Below are 18774 nucleotides of genomic sequence, written 5' to 3' on the forward strand. Positions count from 1 at the left end.
ATACTGAATCTGGCCACAGTTACACTACAAATTAATATCCCAAAATCAATTATGTGACTGGTATTGGTAAATAGAAATTGTGACTTTAAAAAGGCTGGCAACGCATTAGCAACTCCTCTTAGGGTGTTAGTATTTATTAATGATCACTTACCATCAGGTGAGCCACATGCTCAATTGTCATCTTTTTAAATAAAAATATATTTTTCATAATATTATTTCACTTAACTCGCTGTCTTTTTTATGATTTTTCAAGAATGATTTAGAAATTAGATTTCAGAAAATGAAAAACTGAATTTATATACAATTTGGTACACTTGTACCTTTCATAATAATCCTTTAAAGTATCATTGTATAAATTCTCTCTCGGCAAAATTACTCTAATTTTAGCACTGAATTTTCAGGTGCGAACGAAGTAATAAGTATTTTGCAAACGTATAATAATTTATTTTATTAAAATATAGCGAGTGTACCATTGTAGCTATGTAGAGCATGTGGCTGCTTAGAATTGAAAAAGGCAAACAATTTATTTAGCAGTCCACCCTTCTCAGTCCGCGCAGGGAGGGCCATTATTTTTTACGCGGCCTTCTTTTACCTCAATTTTTCCCAGTTTATTGTCGTTTTATACAAATTTCAGGAGCAATTCAGTTCGGTTATATCTACTTGGGAATACTTAACAAATAAGTATAATTTTATAATCTCTACTATTACAATATCAATGGAGGTAGTAGGTACTTTTTTTATCATGTAATACGTATTAGAATTTTTTTTTATTTATAGAATTTTATTTCACCACACTTTAATTTCCTAGTTGACGGCAAGCGGCGGCGGCGTGGCGGCGTGTTCCGTTATAAAAAAAGAAGTTTCGCGAATTGATATCACATTTTCCGATCGCTCCCTCGATTTCGGGCCGGCGAGGCCGGCGAACGAGGGTGGCGGGTTCACTCCAGGGGATGTATAACTGCCACTGAACTAATCCTTAGATACGGACCAGGCGTGGCCACAGCTCGATATCTACTGTTTTTAGCACAAAATCGTGGTAGGCGGACGTGGAGCGTTGGTTTAGGTCAAGATGGAATGAAATAATCTGCAGTTAGTATAATATGTATTAATGAGTTAGATATTTTTATAAATTTCTTTGTGAACTTTAGATTAAGTTATTCACTTCTCTTACTTTCACAATAATTATAAAAAAAGCTAATAACATTTAATGTGGTTAACGTATGGATAGTTGTGAACTTAGCAGATATTGTTATATCAACTAATATTATTCTAGAAGGAAGGGCTTGTTAGTAATACGGAATGCCAGTGCCATTGTTAGCGATATATCCTGTCAGGTTGACCTACATGTGGTCCTCCCTGGAAACCATTGTGCTGAATTCCTGGTGTATTCATCACGAATGGGCTAATTGACCTGCCTTTTCATCTCACCTATCATCCCTTACTGGTGCTCTGCCAGCGTATAACGTTAGCCCAGGCAGGGTCAAAATTCCCTTGTCATCCATTAAAAAAAAAATTATTCAATTAAAATACTTAGACTGTTTGCATTGATTTAAATCTGAACTTTGTATTAGTAACTTACATTCACTATTCTAAATTTTAAATTCATTAAACCTAGTCAGTGGGTTTGGTTGCACTGAACCATTATTGTCTATTCCCGTAGAAATTTCACGAAAATTTCTTCTTAATACTTATTTATATTACAAAATATTTTTTTGTAAAATTTTGCGGTTCTGGTTAAAATCATAGTCGCATCGACTTACGGTGCGTTGTCAGCCAGGTAATATTATTTTGTACTGCCTATTTTATACTACATTCGTTTTCCAATACGTTCTCATTGGCTTCTTCATTATTTATGAAGTTTTTGCTGTTAAGAGATATATAAATGAATTATTACAATATTCAGTTTTTAGATAAATAATAGAACTTCATTTCATTGTTTAATAGTTGTGCCAATCAATTGTCAATTTCTCCAGCCAGATTGCTTAGCTTAAATGGAGACTTGAATCACACATCAAATTAATGAACGCATAAGCGTATGAATACTTAGTGATCAATAAATCATCAGTGTTTCGATTATAAAGTGAAAGCGATTATGTTCCGACTCCATTAAATGAATATCTAAATATTTGACCATTCATAACTCTGTTACCGCTGTTATGACGTTTGAGTACTTTCCAATACAGTTATTGCCCTTAATTATATTACTCTTGTCTTCATAAGCTCATCTTTTCGGTATATCCAACTAAACCGAATGACATCTCGTATACTACTTGTGTTTTCTCATTATCTATCCTTATTAACGCGTCACTTTCATGATTGACTCACTGTTAGCAGAATTCTAAAAATGTCACCAGATTTAAAAAAAATGTTATTGACTGTTTACACTCATAAGTTAAATATAGTGCACTGCGGTAATATTATATATTCTCAGTTTTGTTTTTACCTAAGATAGACTATTTGTACAGAAATTTAGGTTATTGCCAGTTGAATATCTACGGTAAGGATGGTATGGTATGGTACGTAATTACTAGGAGTTAAATGAGTAGATATACCTTATCAGTAATTCAAATTGTAAAAATAGCTTTAAAAATTTGAATTACTTGATATTTAAAAATTAAAGCTTTTTTACTTATAGAAAATACAAACCGACCTGATACTTACTTAGCGCCTATCTGAGTAGGTGCTGGACAGAATATACAGTTCCGCCCGTGGAGACCATTTATAATATTTATAATAAGTTAAGACTTATTAAAGTTGTTCGCCCTTTGTATCAGACATTATATCAGTTATCTGGGAGATAATAGATAGCTATTTCTACTTATGGAGAGCAATACTCAAACACAAACCACTTCTCACTTTTGCAATCTTTATATATTTCACCTGGTTGTAGAATAAGAATAGAATGTTATATTTCCAGTTTTTTTCATCGGGCTATCAGAAAACTCTACTAAATATTCGAAAAAAAATATTTATGCAGTAGAAAGATAATGTCTGATAAAACCCTATAACAAACCGACTGGCCAGATTGGTATGCATGTCCTATATACCCAAGCGAATTTGAATAAACAGAAAAAAATAATACAAACATATTCTGACTCATATATATACCTAGATCGTTATACATAGACATATTTAATACAATTAATTTCTTGCACTCGTTATCTCGTTCATGTACATATTAATAAAAACAGAATCCTAAATAAACAAGGAAGAGAACAACTAATTATGTTCACTAATAGGAAAAGAATAAATAAATTATATTGCAAATAAGGGTATTTACTCTTGGGAGCAATGTTTGGATGTTATTTAAAGTACCCTTCTGAAATTTATGTGTAAAGTAGTTATATTTATTTTCCTTGGATTCTTAATAAAGGATTTTAATTACATCCATAAACTGCGTGTAGACGATTCGATTTTTATAACTGGTTTGTATTTCACAGTTGATCTATAAGAGACAGCAACATTTTATTTAGAGTTAGCCTTGCAACTCGTATAAAATATATTTGTATAAATGAAATAATTTGGCATATTTAAAATCTACATACACCGTCCATAAATTTCATTTATCTTTATTATAAAATTGAATTATTAATATTTTCTGTAACAAAAGCCATCTATCAAGCACGCGGAGTCACGTTTTCAATAGCACTGTTCATTGGAGCAATGGATGGGAAAACAGGAAAATATGCTTCCTATAATAACATATTAATTTTGACGTTGTTGTGAAATGTAGCATCCTTATAATCAGTAATGTAGCGAGAAATATAGTACATTTATTTAACGAATAATTAATATACGCTTAGATTTCAGTAGTTTAAGTAAATAAATTGGACATATTACAGAATGCCAACTAACATTAAATAAGCAAAGATGTGTACCAGACAACATATTATGAATAAATAATATATATGAATAAATTGTAAATACTTACATTGAATACGTAGAAAACACAAAAACTTATACAAATAAATGTATTCATAACATACCTACTTGTATTGTATGGGGTTCCTTCGGGGCAACCTTTGGAAAATAAGACAGTGCAGCGTGTTAAACCGCTATACCACCAAGGATTATTATGTTCTTAGAAAGTGAACTAAGCATTAAAAATTAATATTATATTATACCTAGTTTGAATATCTATTTTAACTTATACGAAAAAGGATAGAAAACTGAAAACGCTGTGAATTTTTCTTTGTTCTAAAAGCGTCACGTGCTAAAGCCTTTTATTATCTTCCCACACTCACGGGGTTATGTGCCGCGTGTTGGCGGAGCGGTGCCGTTTCCTTGCAAATGAAGCAATAACTCCATACCCTGAACAGGAAATTCGTTCCTAACTACCTCGGCTGTGTCACAGTTGGTACAAGCTACGCAAAGTTGTAGTAAGTTTCCTTAACTGTACCTGTACTTAGCGGAACTTTTATCAACTAAGACTTTTCTGATGTTAAATGTGCTTTCTGCATAGGAGATGATATACCTATAGTTTGTTTTCATGTTCAGTATCTACGTAGTAGAGTATTTCTCATAATATCTCATTCCTCTTCTCTTATTTCTATTTTTATATTAGAACTTTATATTATGTAATCATTATACAGAGTGTAACAGATAGTGTAACTATTACTAAACTAAATAATTTTCCTAAAATATAAACAAAAATATATCTTTCATATAGACCCTACAGTTACTTGATCACTTCCGAATATTTTCTCAATTACTAATATTCCTTTAGATTACAAAATTTCTTGATTAATTCTTTAAAAACACTAATTATGTGAATATTATTTTAATCTACCAACTTATGCCTTTAAACTAGCAAACAAACCGATTTAGTACACAATCAATATAAAGTCAATCGAAAGATATTACTATTGATCGCTAGGGCAATACCCAGACAAGTTCATTACCTATTGAAGAGATCTTATATAACCTACATTGTTAAGATTTTATTCCACAAATAAAACCGACTTAAATTGGAGTATAACCAGTTATTTTGATTTTATGACTAAACTACTAAACCGATTTTGATAATTTTTTTATGGCACGAATACGTAAATATATTCTCAAAAAAAGGATTTTTAAATCGTTTTACAAATTGATGGAATATGAGGTTACAAAGATAAAAAAGTCTCGGTGTTTTTTGCGTGATAGAATTCGAAATGAGGATATCCGCAAAAGAACAACAGTGATCAACATAGCCCGAAAAATAAGCAAGTTGAAGTGGCAATGGGCAACTAGTCCATTGCCACACTACACATTACATAGCTCAAAGAACCGACATCCGATGGAGAAGAAAGGTTCTTGAGTGGCGATCCCATATGGGCATAGTGACGACCTCAAATACATTCAGGGAATCTGTGGATGCAGGTGGCTCAGACCATTCCTTATGGCTATGGCCTATGTTCAGCAAACGGATAACGGCTGATGATGAAACATAAAAAAATATAACCGAATATAATTGAGAACCTCCTTCTTTTTTAAATCTGTTGAAAACCTATGCTGTAGGCTCCGTATACAAAAAATATTATTTTTAAAAACAAAGAAATTATCTTAATGTTAAGGAAGGAGTGTGAGTGAAAGTAACAACATGGAGAACACCGAGATTCATAAAATACAAGTAGGTGTTATGAATTCCGCGAAGTTTTCCTACAGTTGGACGTGACACAAATCCCGGTTCAATATGAGATGAGTGACGTGTCGCACCGAACCGTAGTGAGCGTAACGCGTGAGTCGCGACCATCTGTCAAGAAATAGAAACAAAAAAGAATTTACATGTCTCCTAATTTGATTAACACCGTACTCTTTGATAATACTCACATTTTCGTTAGTAATAAATAGTGAAAAACACCACATATGGATATGCCCTATATTTTTATGAAGCTCATGCACTGAATTTTTTTATGCTGTACCGAGTGGTAATAAAATAGGTTAAAATTACAAAAAAAAATATTTACATTGTTATTGAACTTTCTCTTTATGTTTATGTATTTTAGGTAAATAATTATTGTCTTAAGTTGTTGAGCAATATATTACATTAGTAAGTATATCTTTATACAAAAGTTCGATGAAGTCATCGATCGGGTACACAAATAGTTCAGTTCAAAAATGCAGGGTTGTTTGTAAACATCAAGTGAACCGAACTGACAGCCCACTTCATTGCATAAAATGCAGTCGGAATTGGAACCGAGCCAAATTTTAGTTTGGGCGTCCTTTTATCTTTCGTCAAATGCCAAAATAAAACATTTAACATTTCACACATGCTATAGGTGCACTCTTGATAAATAAGGTAAATTTATTTCGCATCATTTTCGCTTAATATTATTTCTTTTTTCCCAGGGACGGTGCTAGCTGTTGAAGTTCATTTTGAAAACAAAGACAGCGGATTCTTCTTGAAGCACACAGCAAGATGGAGTGGCGCTGGACCACCGCCCGAGCCTATGGGAACCGCATTACCTGGCGCATTATTATCCCTTGACCGGTTTACAGTCCTGCAAGGTTCATCACCAGCTTCAGTTCGAGCCACGTATGGACCGTTTTCAACGAAACAAACTGTACCTGCCAGATACGCTGTACCAGACCCCTTAGAGCCTCCCAGGCGGAATGCAACATTATTAGAATTACAAGATGCAACAGCACATAGACTCGATGTGTCAGCACATCTTGTATTCCGAGAGTTGCCACGAGATTCCCCAGTTCTAAGGGTATTGTTTCATACTGGTGGTGAAGGGGGCGCTCGACGAGCAGCAGCGCGCCCTAGACGGGTCTGCATAACATTACATGCTAGTCTTGGATCGAGGTCATTGACGGCTACATGTGGACCAGAGGGAGAGGAGGGTGCCTGTTTAGCAGAGTTAACTGTACCAGCGGCCTGGTGGCCTGCCGATGGAAAGGGCAAACGACCACCTCGAACTGTTAGGTTAGCTTATAGTGCTGCTGAAGCTAGTAGTAGTGACAATGGAGATGGGGCTTGTGGACGTGTTTCTGTACAGCCAGCTTGGCCGTTGGGTTTTGTTACGTTAGCTGGTGCTCGGGCAGGATATCGAGAAGCAAGAGCAGGAGATGCAGCTCTTTTACTCCCCCGAGCATCCTTGTATCCACATTCAAGATTACATTTGCCATTCGTAGTTCGCCGAGACTCCAACCATAATATTGGGCATGTTATTATCAGGTTTGTATCACTTTTAATATTATTGTATGAATAGAGAATACTGTTCATTTATATGATAACAAAAATTACTTGTCGTTGCATTTAATATATGAAACTGATTTTACTTACACACAGCCGAATATTACGTCTTATTGACGTTACGCATATAACAGAATCTATTAGTACTAGTAACACCAATAATTTATTAAATAAATTCTAAGTTGTGTGACATTCCAATGTTTATTGTAAGTGAATCTAACGAGTCATATTGTGTTACCTCCCAGGGACTATACCTATTGACCTAACAATGTGTTTATTGTACCCACACATTTCAATATATTTTCACTCTATGAGGCCCTTCATGTTGACGATGACAAAACAAGTTTTATTCTTGTATTATATCAGATGTACTTGTACTCACTATTCCACCCAAGTGAACAGGTTTATTGCATGTAAACTAACGCAAATAGGCACTTCAGAACGGGTATTTTATAGGGGCAGTATATTGACCGTGCTTGTAGTTCTAGCAATATTTTCCATAGACAAAAATTGTATAAAAGTATACATGATAATAACTCTTAAATAAAATACTTTTTTCCTTTAATACAAAAGTGTGCCACATTGTGGTTAAATCCATAGAGCTAGCTACTGTCGGCCTCCAAGTTCCAATTAAAACTTTTTCCGTAAAAGCTTATATTTATATATTTTGTAAAGAAAATCTTGTATCCTACCGATAATTGATAATACTCTTTTGTTCCGATTGTTTAAACGTCGATTTCAATTCTAAGATCTAAGATACTAATATCATTATAGGTTATATATGTAGATATTTGTAAAATTGTAGTGAAATTAAACTGTTTTAATATGAATTTATCAGTTCTAATTCTTGTTGATCTATTGATCGTTGCTATTACAGTTATAAAGAAATATCCTTAGAGTAGTAACGGTTTAGCTCTATTCTATATCTTCTAGAATAATCTTATATTTCTGCTTTGATACTTTTGTACAGCATAATGTTTTGTATTTCATATACTTAATTCTTGCTTTATATGGCTCAGAGCCTAGAATATTATATTCAGTGAGTAAAATACGGAAAGGTTCCCGAGATTCACGCTTATGTAAAGCGCATTTTCCCACGTTCTATATGTACGCCACCTGCTTCTAAAGTTTATACTGTATCAGTACTTTGAAATACGAGCAGCGAGGGCGGCGCGGGAATAACGTTGTATTGTAGCTAATGTAATGTGTGCCTAAATGGAAATTTATAACCACTTTGGATAGCCTACAAGACACAGAGAACATTATTGTACCGGCCATTAGGAACCTATGTAGTGCACTAACTTCTAATTTTACTCTTCATTTTATGTTAGTATATAAATATCGTATAGCACTATTTATTCTTACAAACTTAGGATCTAAATTTTGTCAAATTACCGTACTCATGCTATTTGTCAAACGGTGCCATTGCATTAACAACAATTTAAAAAAAATATGCATGGACCCTAAAATATGGCGGTCCCCGTGCGATCGCTTTTCCGAACTTATTTTTCTACGTATTTCGTTCCAAGTTCTTTAGTATGTTTAGTTTCACTAATATGTTGCTCTTTTTGTAATTATTAAACATACTCCGTTACACTTATATATAATGCAGATTTATTATTACACTATTTATAATTTAGATTAATCTTTCTCCTTAACGTATTTATTATCTTTTTGATAGAATGAAGGTGAAATCAGGACTCAGACTAGTGAGCGTAACTGCGGCGAACTCTCGATGGGCCGTCACCGCTGAAGTGAAGCCTCGCGCCGCCACAGTAACCGCGACCCGACTCGAGCAGCCCTTGCGAGATGACGATGGACTCGACACGTGAGTATCACAATTTAAACTAGTTCAAGCTGGAACTCCAGTTAACGAGCGGGAAAACTGCCAACTTAAAGGGTCATTTTGCTAGTAGACTTTTGACGACAAAACGCCCTAGAAATAATCACTAGTTTATAATGCTCATATTTTAGTTTGGTAGAAGTTCTTTTTAACATCATTTGTAAGTTTGAACTAGATTTTGATATCTGACTCTAAAAATGCATTCAACCTCAATGACATTGGACAATTGTGGTATTCAAGTACTAAGCTGATAACGTTGGAAAATAGGATTTCCGCTACAGCTAACGTAGAGCCACTAAGTTTGAAATCGTAGTGTGGTGCAAGCTGCTGGAAGATAAATATGACTAAATATGGGGAAATAATTAAACTAATAACTAAAGAGATTAAGATAAACAAAAAAATTATATACTATAATGTGACACAACTGTAAAAAAAAATGTGTATCTAAAAAGTTTATCGGATTTGTAAAAATTAATAAAAATGATAAGTTTACAATGTATCTCCATGAGGTATTCTTATAGGCGCCTGAATGTAATCACAAAACCTACTCATAAAAGCTTGGTTTTACCGTTTTTCCGTGTATTTTTTTAAATATTACATTGTTATTTTATAATTTACATAATATCTGCTGTTTAAGTAGACACGTGTCAAAAGACATGACTTCCTTATGGGACCACGTACGTGAGGTTCATCGGCCCTGTTTGTTTACTTAACGGAAGTTTTTGTTTACCATTGATAATAAACGAGGTACGAAATAGAAATGAGATTGCAATACGGTGTTTGTGACGTTGCATCCGGGTAATCCAATACGGCGATGCAACCGGGCTTATAGGATTTATTCCATTTTTATTTTCTCAACGCTCGCTTTCGAGTTTTTCGATTCATTCCGCGACACTATTAACGTAAGTGGGTCAGCTTGTACAACAGTACGATTCAGTTGGGAAATCAAAGTATCAAATGATAAAAGACTGTTAAAATTAAACTTTATTACTTGAGATATTTTAATACATACGAGTAAATTGTACAAACATATACGCAGACACACACACACACACACACACACACACATAATTATCCTGTAATGTTCATGATGCTGTTCATATGTATCTATAAGCAACGGTTATCACTTTTTATCAGGTCGGCCGTCTACTCGTTTGCCATTCTAATTATCATGCAAAAATAAAAATACAGACACTAACACTCAGAATCTTACTGTCGAAATTTGAAGTCACCTACGTATGAGAAAATTTATAGATTTTTATTTTTTCAATTTATTTTATAGCTATATTCCATATCTGTATAACTTTTATACGGAACGATTAAAAAACTATTTATCTATTATATTTTATTAATTTTGCCGTGTGGTCTCGGCATAGAATAGGCCATCTCTTCCTTTCTTGAGGGCGTTGTAAGAGGCGACTAAGGAAACTTAACGGTCGAGAGTAAAATAGCAGAGTTCCTCTTAAAACATTACCAAAGCAACTACAAGCCATTGTTCAGCAGTGAACAGTAGACGGTTAATATGATGATGATTATGATGATTTTATTAACAGTATAATAATAATTATAGATTTAATTTAGTAACATAAACTATACTTGAAACAGAATGTCTATAATTTTTAAATCACAACAATTAGAACTTAAACTTTTAAGATAGATAGATAAACACTTCATTTGAGCCATTTATGATACACTTAAATTAACAAATGAGTTACTCACGGATATTCATGGATCTACTATTATCTAAATAGTTATTTAACAGGTGGTTTATTGTTACGGGTTAGTCAAATTAGAAAAAACGTGAGTTTTATATAAAAAACTAGTATTTAAACGTAGGTTGTTTCTTAGAATAATTAATAATCTATTTAATATATAAAATTTGTAAATACTTACGATGTAAATACATTTGTGAATATCTTGTGCTTATTTTATTTAACAAAATATTTGCGAACCTAATAAAATATTTCATTAAATCCATTAATTATATCTATTAACTTGTGATTCTTATATAGTGATATGGAAGAGACCAGTGGCGCTGGAGGGCCTGGATGGGAAGAGGTTCTCACCTGGTTGGTGGAAGTTGGGGCTGAAGGAGAAGGTGATACTGAGGGTTCAGAGGGTGAATCTGGTCGTGGCACCGCTCGTCTTAGCTGGTCTGCTAGAGTATCGTCTGCTTCTACCTCAATGTCCACCACTGAAGATCCACCTCATGAACACAGAGTTAATACACGACTTGACATTGAAAAGGATGACATTCAAGCAGTACTACCTATTTCCAAGGTGAGTGCCATTAATTTGATATTGAGATATAATTCTTTTAATAAGGTATTATAATAATATCTTTCGTTTATTCTAATACTTTAGTTAGATCATTTAATTAATTCAGTTACATATTGGATTAGACGAGCTTTCAAAGCGAATGCTTGAAGAAATAAATGTGACAATTCTTCTGTCGAGTATTATGTTTTATCTCAGTTTTTTCGAGCATTTAATCGTCCGTGCTTATCAAATATATTTATACGTGGGTACCTAATTGCTTTTTAAGTGTGATCTATCTACCAAGATTTTTTTATATTGATAACTGATTTTTCAACTTGTGGGTTGAATCTAGGACCACAAAGTCTTCCATTTTTATTTAATTCATTTACCATATAATAGAACGTATCTAGGTAAAATAATTACAATAAAAGTAACAACATCTAAACAGGACACAGACATGTTTTACTCTTAAATAAATGTGAAAGATGATTACAATCTCAGTTCTCCACTCAATTATTCGGTCGTTATTATCGTAGCAGGTGCCCGAAATCAACAATTTATAGAGACATCGATTGTGGCGATAAATTAACCAAAAGGTATTTTCTCGGCAATTAATGGAACCAAGGGGGCTCCTTTTATTACTACAATGATATCTTTATCGAGTTTCAAAGGTTTTTATGATAATGGATAGCGCTAAAGTGTAGCAACTATATAACCGTAAAATAAAACGTTTTAATTAAAAATTAATTGAGAAATAGTATGGGACATCATTTTACCTCACTATCCGTATGCGTAGAGACTATGTGAAAGTAAAATGAAGTGGCTAACGTGTAATGGTGCACTCTTTAGTATAAATGAAGTGGTGTATAATGAGAGCTTTATCGCGAGCTAATGGCGCCTGAGAGGTACCCGCCCACGGCTGTTGCCACGGCCTCGTGTCGATGAATTTTGAATATTTTTACAATACACTTTAATATTTTCCAAGAATATTTCCTTATATAAGAAGTCTTTACAAAAAGACAATATTTAACTACTATAAATTATTTACATAATAGGTTTAATGTTTCAATTTATACTTTAGATGCTTATATTTACCATATCATCAACTATGAATATATCGTAAGGACAGAAAGAAGTTCTAGAAAGAAGTGGACGAACTGTGTCAAATATAATATAGTTAGAAAGGCAATGAATATTCATATAACTGCAATAAGACGTAAATGGAACAGTTTAATATGTCGCGTAGTATATATATATATCGTCCATCGCAAATAATAAATTCTGAGATATATTCATACCTTCATAATGAACGTACCGATAACGTAACAATAGTTTCAGCTATTGCTTACCGAACGTTCGACGTAAGTGATAGACAAGCAAGTTAGCTTAACGAAGCCCACAAAATTTAATTGGGCGTACGCCTTGTGTAGACTAACTCGATTAATAATGAACACAGTGTAATAAACAGATTACAACTATTTAAATAAAATTAAGCTTAGTACCATTTCATCACGTTTAAAGTAAAATTAATTCATATATTTATATAAAAAATAATGGAACGTTCATATCAATCCAATATCCTGCTGTATCCAACATCCACGAAACTGTAACTTTGCCTAAGGACGCTCGAAAAATCAGTAAATAATCCATCATTCTCTTACAAACAACATGGTAACGTGATTGTTTTGTATTAAAATGCGCTTATATGGACAATTTATGTCAGTTTTTTCAACAACAGTTGCCAAGGTAATATATTAAGAAGACTGATTAAACCGAAGCCTATAGCAATATAGACCTTCTAGAAACTGCCAAACGAATCCATCGATGGAGTCGTTACCGCAAGTGAGTCTATGAGATTGAATGAGAGATCGAACATCATTAACTCATTCGAACCCATAACTCATGATCCCATTAATGGATTCGTTTGCCACTTGTCGAGGGCATGTTTTAAATACTGTGGGACCTAATACTAGCAATCCCTGACAAGCGTTGTTTTGCCATCTACAGTAAACAATTTGAAGGTACGTGAATATCACGAGATTTGTATATATAAAATAATGATATATCTCTAATCAAGAATTAAAAGCCAGCTACGTCTTATATTCATGAAACTGCTACTTTCTGAAAGGAAGGAAAAACCGATAAATGATCCATCATTCTCTTACAAATATTACGTCTTTGTTTTGTATAAAGATGCATTTACAGAACTCAGTATATATATATATATATATATATATATATATATATATATATATATATATATATATATATATATATATATGTCTTTGATATATAATCTAAGAATATAAATATTCAAATAAAAACCTGTAGAAGTAATACAAGTGTTCTCACTTGAATGATACTTGATGAATTGTAAATACCATTAATTACCAGTATCAACATTAATATCTACCTTACAGAGCTGCTTGTATAGAATACTTTTAAAGCAAAATATCTTCAAAAAATATTTTCATATTCCTACCTATATTTTTTGAAGTAAATAGTTCAGTTTATTTAATGCTATCACTGGATTTGAGATTATTAGATATACCCTAATATCCTTTCTGTTACACCCTGCAAATAATAATTGATTTATCAATCATTAGTAGACCTATTAAGAGAGCATGGCTGGACGCTCTATCGACCTTAAACCTCTTCATATCGCTGACTGACGGATGAATACTGCTTATCTGCCCCTTGACTCTGCAAAATAATTAAACCGGCTTGACTAATGAAGTGTAAACCGCTCTATTAATATGTAGAATAGTATGTTCGTAATTAGTTGGAGAATTTGAAGCATCATTGTTGTTTCAGTTAATAGTGAAAGTTCTATCTTAATGATACTTAAGCACAAATCGGTACGTTCCATTACAGCGGTAATGGTGTTTGATACAACATTAATAAATACACTGGTTGGTGCAGTTCTAGTTATATTTATCGGTTTTAGTTTTACTTAAAAAGACATATTATAATAAAATTTATAGAGTAACAACAAGACAGTCTCGTAGTAGTAGTGTCACACAAAGAGCATCTCAACCGCTTCCCGCTACGTTTATGCCGGTCCGCCATGTTCTAGGTGTGTATTAGTTTTAACAAATGGTCATAATTAGATTTTATTTCATTTAAATTTAAATTTTTTGTTATACCAACTATAACTCTTAACTGTCATCGTATTATTAAATTTTAAATCATCGTTATTAAGACGGATAAGAATATTAGAAACGAGAAAAACTAGGTGAATGTAGATACGAGCATAATAATATAAGAAAACAAAATTAGTACAATTTAATAGGTATAATTTACCACAGGGAGACTTTGTACAAAAGTTGTTTGCTTGGGCACCTTTGTCCCATTCATGTTTCTACCGTGAAGCAGTTGTGTTCGCATTCGGTTTGAATGGGATCAGGAATTTTACAGAGAAGGAATAGGCATGGGGGATCATGGGAAATAATATACTCTATTATAACCATTTGCTCATGTTTAATTTCTTTCCAACACTTGTTTGCCATTCTAACACTAATAACTTTTGAAGAAAATTTGTTTAATTTCATAAGATTGTTCTAACACACACAACATTATCTGTTTACCATGTATAGTTCATGATAGGACTACCAACGGGACGATTAATTGAAAAAAGTTCCCTTAACGTGTTTATATTTTTTGTAAATATGTAATATATAATACACAAAAGAAATTTCCAGGCTGATAGAAATAAACACAGGATCTCATGAATACAAAAGTTAGTGTGATCTAAAAATCGAACGCGATTATTAAGTTATACCACTATAGTAACGTGGACGGATTTTCTACTTGGATCGTAATTATTGCCATTTAATTAATTACTGGTAGATTAGTACCAGATATTACCTACGTATAGCTAAATTAGGTCTTCATTCCAAAAGCATGTAATTTTCAAAAGATTTTTTGTCGCCTAAATATTTTTTTTGTCTTTAAATTTGAACAGAATTGGGAGGTATTAAACACGGCAGTGTTGACCGGGCGGCAAGTGTCACAGGCTATGAAAGTGCTGATAGTGTCCCAAGCGGGTCAAGTAGCTGATGTTACACTACAGAGCTCCTGCCACTCTGAAGACGAGAGCGTATTGAAGGTAAGTGACGATACTCAAGTACATAAGTACGCATATTTATTATGGCACTCGACATTTACAACACCTTCGTATTATAAAGTTATAAGTTTTCCATGTATATATCTTCGAAAGCGCGCATTTATTTTTAATTTAAAAAAAATTGTAACAAGCCTTAAAATAATGCAAATTTTGTGTTTAATAATTACGACTAATGTACCAGAAACAAACTTCGCACAAAGTTGTCTGCGTAGCTAATGCGCTCAATAACGACCAAATAAGTTTAATTTGTAAATATATGGGCACATAGAGATATGGCTAGGCCAATGAAAATGAAAATATAAGCATTAAAATAAAGCTGTTTAGCGGCTGATACATGAGTGGGACAGAAGTACTTAAACAGACGAATTTTGTATTTTTCTCCCACTGGTATTTATAAATCTATATAACCTAATATTACGTATATTACAGTAATTTTTATAAAATGGTATATAATATGAGCTATACTATTACCTAGGTATCATCATCATGCAGTTCAGTTTATGTGGATGGATCCGAGATACGAGGCTCGTCGAATGCCTCGGTGATTGTCAAATACGGCACTTACACTGGCTTAGCTCGCTTCACTGTGTGGATGCCGGAGAATCCATTAGAAATTGACGTGGACGATAATCGATTATCGCAGATCAAAGGTAAGTTAACGTTCGCAGTGTATTTAAATAATGAATTTAAATCCACACCGTAAATTTTATTCTGTAACACAAAATTGTGTGAAAAACCGGTTAAACTTGTATGAAGTCACAGTTCTCGCGAAAAAAGGCGTGTTAAATAATTCTGTTAACGCAGTATAATCTGCCTAAACCATTCACAGAGCGGGTTTGCACTTAATGTTTTTTTAACCTACTTCAAAAAAGAGGCGGTTGTATGTTCGATTTTTTGTATTTTTAATGAGATAAAAATAGAATGGTAATTCTGCCTGCGCAATCAGTATACATTGGCAGGATTTTAGTGAGTGATGATAGACGAGGATAAAATCAGATTTCTGGATCATTTTGATTATTTCACCTGAAATTGAGATTTCTAAGAATCCAAATCCCAGGGGGCTTCGCGTAGAGGTTAATTGAAATAATATATCGCTAGTCATGGATACACTAATCCCCATTACTAACAATGTCCTGAATATGGTGTTATTTTTTGGAAAATTAGAGTAGGTGCAAAGTTAATAATTAACACGCACACTTGATAATTATGTTAATGCTGACCCAGTCGTTACGCACATAAGTAAAATAATGTTTTTTTTTATACCACTTAGATAGCAAATAAGCATTATGGCCCACCTGATAGTAAGCGGTTACCGTAGCCTATGAACGCCTGTAATACCAGGGGCATTATGCGCGCGTTGTCAAACCTTAAGAAATCTCTTTACCCCTTTTTTGAAGAATCCCATGCTGTAGTTTCTTGGAAAAACCTGTATGTAAAAAAATATGTATAGATATTACATATGAAATATTATAAGTATAAACCCAAATGAATAAAATTAAACAATCGTGCGAACCTGCGATATTCACCGGTCGTTTCTTTATAATTAATTATTCAGATTATTCAGCGCAAAATACTCAAATGCTATATTATTATAATATTATGTAAAGGTTTATATTAAGTACTTAATCTGGGTGCGATACTACATAGGTGCCTATTATGAATGGAGCTGTTCGTATCAACGCTTTCGCCCACACATAATTTCAACCTTATCAATGCTTAAATATATTATACCAGACGGCCGTCGTTCTCGTTTATTGATGCAATCATAACAATATGTTATTACGCCATTCTTCAAATAATGTGTGGACTCTCGAATTTTTATTTTAAATTTGAGACATTGCACCATACACAAAAATTTATTTATTTATTTACATGTACATTTACTTATAGATTTTTTTGACGGGTTAAAATGGGATGGCAGCCCTGCCTGCGCTAACGATATACGCTGGCAGGGCACCAGTGAAGGGTGATCGATGAGAATGAAAACAGGAATTAAACATGAAAGTTTTCAGGGGGAACCACGTGGAGGTCGACCTGATTGAGTATATTGCTAGCGATGGGATTTTTAGTCTCCATTACTAACAATCCCTTTCCCCCCTATAATATAGATATTAGGTTATATCAAAATGTACACAGGCTGACTTATCCCTTAAAGGTATTTCTTCCAGTCAACCTCGATAACCTGAAAGGAAAAAGTATTTATTATTTTATTTATAAATACTTAACAAAGCAACGTCGAAGCTGCTTCTTTACCGTATTAGTATTATTCTAAGGTATTAATATTATCTGTAATGAAGTTTGTTGACTGTCATGCAAGAACGGGTACAAGTCATCTCTTTTTTGCTAATGTTCTATTTTTATGGTACTAATCTAAGCTAATTCAAGTTTAAGGATACATAGCTTTAAAATATTTGATATATTTTTAGGTATGTCTATCCAATGAGGAAATCCAATATTGCAAGCCGGGGTGAGCTCTCCGTATTGCCTATTATATGAAGATTTTTTTGTAATGTTACAATAATATCTTCTCCGTAGGTTGGAAAGTATCAGACGAGTCGAACTCAAAGGATAGGCTGAAGCGATCACTGACCGCGCGCGGTTGGGGCGGCGCTAGACCTGACGGGACCAACTCTTTGACGGATCAGCGTACCTGCCGGCTTCGGTATCAGCAGAGTAATGTCGAGGTAAGAGTGTACATTTAAGTATGTAACTATATTCTTTTTATTGTTATAAAAGTTAACAACAGGTTTTAAATGTGCTGTTATAAGATAGTTCACAACAATATTAACAAACAGTAATTAACCCATAAATTGAATGATCATTTTTTTTACTATTGAAGCTGACTTCGTACCTAACAGAAGGAAGTAATATCTTAAAAAAAACTTCCTAACCTACATCGAGTACTTTTTTCGTAATATTTCTTAAAAAATCTCGAAAAAGAAATACTATTATTAAATTAATTTTTAAATGCCTTTTGGACCTCCAAAGTACGATCATCATCATCATCATCATTATGATAATTGTCAACCATTAACTGTCCATTACTGAGTATAAGCCTTTCCCAGAAGGGAAATTTTGCCAATAGTTGCAATGCTTGGGAGGCGGGTTGGCAACCGCGGTTAAACTTTGGAGATGTTTTAAGAGGGACGCTGCTACCCATCCTACCACCAGTTGGTAACCACAGTTAGCAGTTAGACTTTGGTGATGTTTTAAAATGGACGATGCTGTTGTACATCCCTCAAACATTTAGTTCCCTTAGCCGCTTCTTACGATACCCACTGGAAAGGAAGAGGTGGCCCATTCTATGCCAGGACCCACACGGTGATGGCCAAAGTAGTTATCCTAGTAAAGGATAAATTACGAAAA

At 33.5% G+C, this 18774-nt stretch overlaps 1 protein-coding gene across 2 annotated transcripts in view; it reads left to right on the forward strand.

Moving 5' to 3' along the window:
* LOC113517409 (transmembrane protein 132E) overlaps positions 1-18774 on the forward strand; it is a 96004-nt gene that overhangs the window by 67007 nt on the left and 10223 nt on the right. For both annotated transcript variants that reach the window (XM_052894665.1, XM_052894664.1), the window contains exons 2-7: positions 6331-7162; positions 8862-9008; positions 11036-11303; positions 15247-15390; positions 15884-16058; positions 17944-18092. In XM_052894665.1, the coding sequence (XP_052750625.1) occupies positions 6331-7162; positions 8862-9008; positions 11036-11303; positions 15247-15390; positions 15884-16058; positions 17944-18092 (1715 nt within the window). The remainder of the gene's footprint in view (positions 1-6330; positions 7163-8861; positions 9009-11035; positions 11304-15246; positions 15391-15883; positions 16059-17943; positions 18093-18774) is intronic.

This window comes from Galleria mellonella, unplaced genomic scaffold, assembly GCF_026898425.1.
Source record: "Galleria mellonella isolate WM207_F2 unplaced genomic scaffold, CSIRO_AGI_GalMel_v1 utg223, whole genome shotgun sequence".
Taxonomy (NCBI): domain Eukaryota; kingdom Metazoa; phylum Arthropoda; class Insecta; order Lepidoptera; family Pyralidae; genus Galleria; species Galleria mellonella.